The 8,825-nt window shown below is 51.6% G+C and overlaps 1 protein-coding gene across 1 annotated transcript; it reads left to right on the top strand.

Annotated features, from left to right (window-relative positions):
- On the top strand, positions 1-1,634 carry LOC120110404. Its single transcript, XM_039125226.1, has 2 exons — positions 1-596; positions 1,484-1,634. The coding sequence occupies exons 1-2, from the start codon at positions 1-3 to the stop codon at positions 1,632-1,634; spliced, it is 747 nt and encodes a 248-aa protein (XP_038981154.1).
- Positions 1,635-8,825: the final 7,191 nt, after the last annotated feature.

The raw sequence follows: 8,825 nt of genomic DNA, 5'->3' as shown, positions 1-8,825 counted from the left end.
ATGGACGACGACCGGAGACCACCCTCCCCAGAGCCCAGCGAGCGGTCAGCTTCCCCGGATACTCCACGGTCTGCAGCAGGTCAAGCAGGCCTTGCCGGGGTATATCAGCTTATGGCACAAGTGCTGCAACAGCAACAGATGATGCAGCTGGCCGCTATGCCACCGGCAGGCACCTGCTATGAGAGGTTTCGCCGACTAAACCCTCCGACCTTTGAGGGTGGGCCTGACCCTATGGCAGCAGAAGCATGGATCCGGGAAATAGAGAAGATGTTCCGAGCTCTTCTTTTCCCCGATGAGGTGAAGGTCCGGCTGGCGGCCTCTATGCTGACAGGAAACGCCGAATACTGGTGGACGGCCATGGAGACGGCTTATGCCGTTGACGGACTTACATGGAGGAACTTCAAGAGGTTGTTTTACAACCAATATTTTCCGGATTCAGTCAACCAGTCTAAGCAGAATGAATTCTTGGCGCTGACCCAGACCGACCGGATGTCTGTTCTCGAGTATGCCAATAAATTCAACGAGCTGGGACGATTTTGCCCCCAGTTCATGGAGGAGGAGAGAAGTAAGGTGAACCGGTTTGAACAGGGATTGAGGTACGGGATTCGATCCCGAATATCCTCCCATCTGTTCTCAAGCTATAAGGATGTACTGGACCGAGCCTTGAAGGTTGAGGCTGACCTGATACGGTCCGGGAGGGAGAGAGAAGACATGAAGAGGACCCGATCGTCGGGAGCTCAGAGTAGTGGATCCGGGGGCAGCAAGGGGTCGGAGCCCAAGAAGAAACAGAACAGAAGCTGCCCCACCTGCGATAGGAACCATGGCGGACCCTGCTTAAGGAAGACCGGAGCTTGTTTCTCTTGCGGGCAGACAGGACACATCGCCCGCGACTGCCCGAGTCGAGAGAAGGACGAGCCCAGACACACTGCACCAGAGGACCAGAGATCGAGGGGTAACCCTCGAGTTTTCGCACTGACTCGACAGGATGCCAGTGCTAGCGATCAGGTGGTGACAGGTACACTTCTGGTCAACTCGGTTCCTGCCCTCATTCTATTTGATTCTGGTTCTACGCATTCTTTCGTGTCAGTTAGCTTTTCCAGACAATTACTTAGCACATCTGAGAAATTAGTAGAACCATGGCATGTTGCTACACCCCTTCAGAAAACCGCAATTGTTGACACTAAATATAAAGATTGCATAATTCAGATAGGAGAAAAAGAATTAGAGACAAATCTTTTACAGCTTGACATGCAAGACTTTGATATTATCTTGGGCATGGACTGGATGTCACAGTATCACGCCCACATTGATTGTTACCACAAGAGGGTGGTATTTCGGATACCTGGGAAGCAAGAATTTTTTCTTTCAGGGCGACATACCCCTTCAGGGTGCTCCCACATTGCACTTCATTTCCGCTTTGAAAGCTAGAAAGGCTCTGAAAAAGGGGTGTATGGCCTATCTGGCCTGTGTAAAGAATGCTCAGAAAGAGATCAAAACTGGAGGATATTCCAGTAGTCAGAGAATATCCGGATGTTTTTCCGGAGGAATTACCGGGATTACCCTCAGACCGAGAGATCGAATTTGCTATCGACCTCGCACCAGGAGAGGGGCCAGTCTCCAAGGCTCCTGATTAAGCAAAGGCTTCAGGCTGCCCAAGACAGACAGAAAAGATGGGCTGACAGAGGAAGAAGGGCCTTGGAATTTTTGGAGGGAAACTTTGCCTACCTGAAAATGTTCTTTTCAAGGGTGTTGCCCGATTTGGGCGATACGGCAAAATGAGTCCTCGCTACATATGTCCACTTGAGGTGTGACTAATTTCGAGGACGAAATTTATTTAAGGGGGAAAGGATGTAATGTCCGGGCCCAATACAGACTAGGCCCAATACTGTAAGGCCCAGTTTGAGGGTATTGGGCCAGGATGCAGGGTTAGCAGGCCCAGAAAGAATAGGCTCCCATCTTCCCCGAGGGCTGAAAAGACAGGATCACAGATGGCCAACGGAGAGACCCCCCACAGGCATGCACAACCGGAGCCCGCCACCTCCCTCCTCCTCGGCAGCTGGGCCTCGAGCTGGCCTGAAGAGGGGGGAGGTAGCTGGTGGCTCCCGAAGCCCTGAGCAAGGAGAGGATGCCACCTCTCCTTGGGGTCAAATCACAAGCTTAGTTTTTATAGACCTAAGCCCTGCTAACCTAATCTTGGATATACCCTCTTAAGCTTCTAACCCTCTGATATTCGGTACCAGAGAGCTAGATCCTGGAGCTGGAGGTGGAAGGTGCCCCGCAGCCCCAAGGGAGGAAGGAGGGAACTTGCCGAGAAAGGGTCACTGCCCAACTCCACTCAGCCAAGTCAAGGTAAGCACACTGCCAGTAGACTAAAGCAAGAGAAGAGGGGAGGAACCCCCTCGGTGGGGGTGTTCTCCTCTCTGTTCCATCCATGGAACAGAGGGGAGCACACCAGCACAAGGAGAAAGATCGGGCAAGGAGAAGACAACAACAAAACCCTAGGCCGGACCCACGGGCCGCGGGCCGGACCAAGGAAACCCAAGCCCAGGCCTGGCTGCCACCCGGGCCGAGCCCAACCGGACTCGGCCTACGGGGTGACAGTCCCCGGCCGCTGCCGCCCTAGGGCAGAGGGGCAGCCAAGGGTCGCCGGGTCTGCCGTGCCGGCGACCAACCCGGCCTCAAGGCCGCCAGCCCCAGCCGAGCCCCACCTCTCCGCCGTCCGAGAGGTGGTGGCGAGACTCCCACAAGAAAAAGGAGAGAGGGAAGAGGGGACTCCCGTGTGCGGCCGCGAGCGTCGTCAGCGCCGTTGGTCCCGGCCGCGGGCTGTTCCTCCCTCGAGGTCTCTCTTCTCCACGGGAAGGAGAGAGGGTCGGCGACCACGGGCCGCGGCTGCTGCAGGCGCCACGGGAGCCGCCGACCGACCTCAATCCGGCCCTCCGAGCCCCGGCATGGGGTCGCCCCCCCTCTATGGTCACGAAAGAAGAGAGGGGAAACAGAGAAGAAAAGAAAACGGGAAGAAAAGAAAGAAGGAAAGAAGGAAAGAAAGAAGAAAAGAGGGAGAGGGGACTCATCAGCTCGGCGTCGTGGGCGGTGGCCGCCGGCTTCGGCTGCGAGCACCGTCGACACGAGCGTCGACCGCAGGCGCGGCCGAGAGCGCCGTAGGCTCGGCCAGGGACGCCGCGGGGCCTGGCCGCGGACGCCGCCGGTCGTGGCCGGGCCCCCTCCGCTCGCCGTCCTCCCCTCCGCTCGCCGTCCTGCCTTCGTCGGAGAAGAGAGGAGGAGAAAGGGTGAAGAGAGGAGGGAGTGAAGAGTCGGGAAGGTTCTGGAAAAGAGAAGAAAAAGAAAAGAAAAGAGGGAGAAAGAAAAAGAAAAAGAAAGAAAAAAAAAGGGAAAAGGAAAAGAAAAGAAGAAAAAAAAAAAAGAGAGAAGAGCCCCTTAACGGGTCCGGCCTAACGGGACGGATCGGGGTTCGGGTCCGAAACCCGTTAAGCTCAATAATAAGAAATTGGTTTAGCCAATTGAACCTGAACCCGAGCCCAATCAGATTGGGCTAAGTCTGGACGAGCCCAAACTGCAAATTGGGTCAAATCTGAACCGAATTAAGCCCAAATTAAATTGGGTCCGAATCCAATTAAGCTGAGTTGGTCTCAGCAGACCTAATTGATTGTAAATTAGGCCCAATTAAAGCCCAATTCAACTGACAGAAGGTCGAATTGACCTTGGGCTAATCCTGACTCAGGCCCAAATGAGCCACATTGACCAAATCAGAGGATCCAATTGGCTAGAAAAGGTTGGACCCAATTATAAACAAGGCCCAATCCTTTAATTAAAAACCCAATCAACCCATGTGGACCCAATTTGGTTTTAAATCGAACCCTAAAGGCTTCAAATTGGACTTGGGCTAAATCCTTAGATAGGACCCAAGCAAGTAAGTTCATAGTATGATGAACTAAGAGATTTTATAATAAATAAATGGGGAATAATGTAAACCCTATGATGTTGTTTTAGGTGATTAAGGATTTGTCACCTGGACTTGAGCAATTTGGAAAGCGAATTGATGTAAGTAATCTGTCTTAATCCTATCGTAGATCTTGTATTACGTTTTATAAGATGAACCAGTGTTTTTCATACAATTTGAATTGTATGCATGATTAGTGAAGAAAGTAAGTAATCTACCTTAATCTTATCGTAGATCTCGTATTACGTTGTATAAGGTGAACTAGTATTTTTCATACAATTTGAATTGTATACATGATTTGTGAAGAAAGTATGTAATCTGTCTTAATCTTATCGTAGATCTTGTATTACGTTTTATAAGATGAACCAGTGTTTTTCATACAATTTGAATTGTATACATGATTTGTGAAGAAAGTAAGTAACCTGTCCAAATCCTGTTATGGATCATGTCATGTTATTAATGTTTTCCAAGCATTTATTTTAAGTATATATGCTTCATGCATGATATGTTACAATGCATAAGTAACTTGCATGATCCCAGAAGCTATGGCTATGTATGCGACATGATGATACTGATATTTTAATCATGCATGTAAGTTTATAAAGTCCTAGCTAGCCCAGAGGCACTATAATGGGCTCAAAGATGCTACTGAGAATGACTGAGCCGCCAGTGGCTGAATAGTAACTGAGCTTGCCCCGCCAGTGGCTGAATAGTAACTGAGCTGCCCCGCCAGTGGCTGAATAGTAACTGAGCCTGCCCCGCCAGTGGCTGAATAGTAATTGGGCCTGCCCCGCCAGTGGCTGAATAGTAACTGAGCTGCCCCGCCAGTGGCTGAATAGTAACTGAGCCTGCCCCGCCAGTGGCTGAATAGTAACTGAGCTGGCCCCGCCAGTGGTCGAGTCTGACTTCGCAGTAGCATCCGAGAGAAAAAAGACCACGGCATGCCGGGGGCACAGTTTCATATGCATACTTTATGAAAATGATATTTGAAGCATGATCATGAGGCTCGTTTCAGAGCCTGGGTATATGAGGAGGGTGCTTCCAAATCCTGCAGATGCGTTTTTGGGGAGAAGCAAAATCGGTGAGGGGTGAAGGACGCTTGCGTGAAGCCCCGGAATCGGCCAACATCTGGCCGGGGAGCCCCGTGTTTCCCCCTCATGTGGGCCCGATAGTCACGTGCCCTGCGCAAGCGGGCCGTGACATTTGTGAACGTGCCTGGCCAAAGCATACATTGTTTTACAACGGATTTTTGAGTATATCCTCATGAAATGTTGTATTTTGCTATAACCGCTATCTCCTTTAAATGATGCTAATCGCATGAATTCTTATGTTTTATGAAAATTCTGTTTGACTGAAAATATTGCTTTGTTTTCGAAGCATACATATTTTGCCATGATAAATTGTGAGATAATACGCATGTCAGCTTCTCAAACCCTGCATAAACATGGTTACCATTATGTTCGATCCGGTAAGATTATGTATGATTACTTACTGAGCCGTGTAGCTCATATCCGTTCATTTACTTTTTCTTTCAGATCCTTACCACTGATAGCTGCCAGAGACACGTTAATTTGGTATCAGGGCTTCTTTCTTTTGGGGTAAAGCAAGTATACTTTTGTATACATAAACTACATAGAAGCTCTGTATTTGGGTACTGACCAGCATGTTGTACTAAGAATTCGGTTGGTTTGACTACCCTATTACCCAGGTATGAGGCTGCGTGCTATTGTGGGCGGTAGTCGGCAATAGCACGGCCGTGTCACGGATCCGGGTCCGGGGCGTGACATCTAGTGGTATCAGAGCCTTAGGTTAAACAATAGAATAACCATAAAATGCCTAAGGAAAGGGGTAGTTAAGAATGTCACCGTCATAGAAAATGTTATAATATGCTAGTTTATCATAATCTCACTTTAAAAAAAAAAAAAAATTTTGACTGCTAGGCGATCATTAGGAAGACATGGACGACGACCGGAGACCACCCTCCCCAGAGCCCAGCGAGCGGTCAGCTTCCCCGGATACTCCACGGTCTGCAGCAGGTCAAGCAAGCCTTGCCGGGGTATATCAGCTTATGGCACAAGTGCTGCAACAGCAACAGATGATGGAGCTGGCCGCTATGCCACCGGCAGGCACCTGCTATGAGAGGTTTCGCCGACTAAACCCTCCGACCTTTGAGGGTGGGCCTGACCCTATGGCAGCAGAAGCATGGATCCGGGAAATAGAGAAGATGTTCCGAGCTCTTCTTTTCCCCGATGAGGTGAAGGTCCGGCTGGCGGCCTCTATGCTGACATGAAACGCCGAATACTGGTGGACGGCCATGGAGACGGCTTATGCCGTTGACGGACTTACATGGAGGAACTTCAAGAGGTTGTTTTACAACCAATATTTTCCGGATTCAGTCAACCAGTCTAAGCAGAATGAATTCTTGGCGCTGACCCAGACCGACCGGATGTCTGTTCTCGAGTATGCCAATAAATTCAACGAGCTGGGACGATTTTGCCCCCAGTTCATGGAGGAGGAGAGAAGTAAGGTGAACCGGTTTGAACAGGGATTGAGGTACGAGATTCGATCCCGAATATCCTCCCATCTGTTCTCAAGCTACAAGGATGTACTGGACCGAGCCTTGAAGGTTGAGGCTGACCTGATACGGTCCGGGAGGGAGAGAGAAGACATGAAGAGGACCCGATCGTCGGGAGCTCAGAGTAGTGGATCCGGGGGCAGCAAGGGGTCGGAGCCCAAGAAGAAACAGAACAGAAGCTGCCCCACCTGCGATAGGAACCATGGCGGACCCTGCTTAAGGAAGACCGGAGCTTGTTTCTCTTGCGGGCAGACAGGACACATCGCCCGCGACTGCCCGAGTCGAGAGAAGGACGAGCCCAGACACACTGCACCAGAGGACCAGAGATCGAGGGGTAACCCTCGAGTTTTCGCACTGACTCGACAGGATGCCAGTGCTAGCGATCAGGTGGTGACAGGTACACTTCTGGTCAACTCGGTTCCTGCCCTCATTCTATTTGATTCTGGTTCTACGCATTCTTTCGTGTCAGTTAGCTTTTCCAGACAATTACTTAGCACATCTGAGAAATTAGTGGAACCATGGCATGTTGCTACACCCCTTCAGAAAACCGCAATTGTTGACACTAAATATAAAGATTGCATAATTCAGATAGGGGAAAAAGAATTAGAAACAAATCTTTTACAGCTTGACATGCAAGACTTTGATATTATCTTGGGCATGGACTGGATGTCACAGTATCACGCCCACATTGATTGTTACCACAAGAGGGTGGTATTTCGGATACCTGGGGAGCAAGAATTTTTTCTTTCAGGGCGACATACCCCTTCAGGGTGCTCCCACATTGCACTTCATTTCCGCTTTGAAAGCTAGAAAGGCTCTGAAAAAGGGGTGTATGGCCTATCTGGCCTGTGTAAAGAATGCTCAGAAAGAGATCAAAACTGGAGGATATTCCAGTAGTCAGAGAATATCCGGATGTTTTTCCGGAGGAATTACCGGGATTACCCTCAGACCGAGAGATCGAATTTGCTATCGACCTCGCACCAAGAGAGGGGCCAGTCTCCAAGGCTTCTGATTAAGCAAAGGCTTCAGGCTGCCCAAGACAGACAGAAAAGATGGGCTGACAGAGGAAGAAGGGCCTTGGAATTTTTGGAGGGAAACTTTGCCTACCTGAAAATGTTCTTTTCAAGGGTGTTGCCCGATTTGGGCGATACGGCAAAATGAGTCCTCGCTACATCGGTCCACTTGAGGTGTGACTAATTTCGAGGACGAAATTTATTTAAGGGGGAAAGGATGTAATGTCCGGGCCCAATACAGACTAGGCCCAATACTGTAAGGCCCAGTTTGAGGGTATTGGGCCAGGATGCAGGGTTAGCAGGCCCAGAAAGAATAGGCTCCCATCTTCCCCGAGGGCTGAAAAGACAGGATCACAGATGGCCAACGGAGAGACCCCCCACAGGCATGCACAACCGGAGCCCGCCACCTCCCTCCTCCTCGGCAGCTGGGCCTCGAGCTGGCCTGAAGAGGGGGGAGGTAGCTGGTGGCTCCCGAAGCCCTGAGCAAGGAGAGGATGCCACCTCTCCTTGGGGTCAAATCACAAGCTTAGTTTTTATAGACCTAAGCCCTGCTAACCTAATCTTGGATATACCCTCTTAAGCTTCTAACCCTCTGATATTCGGTACCAGAGAGCTAGATCCTGGAGCTAGAGGTGGAAGGTGCCCCGCAGCCCCAAGGGAGGAAGGAGGGAACTTGCCGAGAAAGGGTCACTGCCCAACTCCACTCAGCCAAGTCAAGGTAAGCACACTGCCAGTAGACTAAAGCAAGAGAAGAGGGGAGGAACCCCCTCGGTGGGGGTGTTCTCCTCTCTGTTCCATCCATGGAACAGAGGGGAGCACACCAGCACAAGGAGAAAGATCGGACAAGGAGAAGACAACAACAAAACCCTAGGCCGGACCCACGGGCCGCGGGCCGGACCCACGGGCCGCGGGCCGGACCAAGGAAACCCAAGCCCAGGCCTGGCTGCCACCCGGGCCGAGCCCAACCGGACTCGGCCTACGGGGTGACAGTCCCCGGCCGCTGCCGCCCTAGGGCAGAGGGGCAGCCAAGGGCCGCCGGGTCTGCCGTGCCGGCGACCAACGCGGCCTCAAGGCCGCCAGCCCCAGCCGAGCCCCACCTCTCCGCCGGCCGAGAGGTGGTGGCGAGACTCCCACAAGAAAAAGGAGAGAGGGAAGAGGGGACTCCCGTGTGCGGCCGCGAGCGTCGTCAGCGCCGTTGGTCCCGGCCGCGGGCTGTTCCTCCCTCGAGGTCTCTCTTCTCCACGGGAAGGAGAGAGGGTCGGCGACCACGGGCCGCGGC

The sequence above is a fragment of the Phoenix dactylifera genome, chromosome 4, assembly GCF_009389715.1.
Source record: "Phoenix dactylifera cultivar Barhee BC4 chromosome 4, palm_55x_up_171113_PBpolish2nd_filt_p, whole genome shotgun sequence".
NCBI lineage: Eukaryota > Viridiplantae > Streptophyta > Magnoliopsida > Arecales > Arecaceae > Phoenix > Phoenix dactylifera.
Note: the sequence above shows the minus strand (reverse complement) of the source record. Positions and strands in the feature narration are given on the sequence as shown.

Coding starts and splice junctions, on each gene's coding strand:
- LOC120110404 (XM_039125226.1), top strand. CDS start 1: ATGGACGACGACCGGAGACCACCCTCCCCAGAGCCCAGCGAGCGGTCA. Junction 597..1,483: donor CGGTTTGAACAGGGATTGAG/GTACGGGATTCG, acceptor AAGAATGCTCAG/AAAGAGATCAAAACTGGAGG.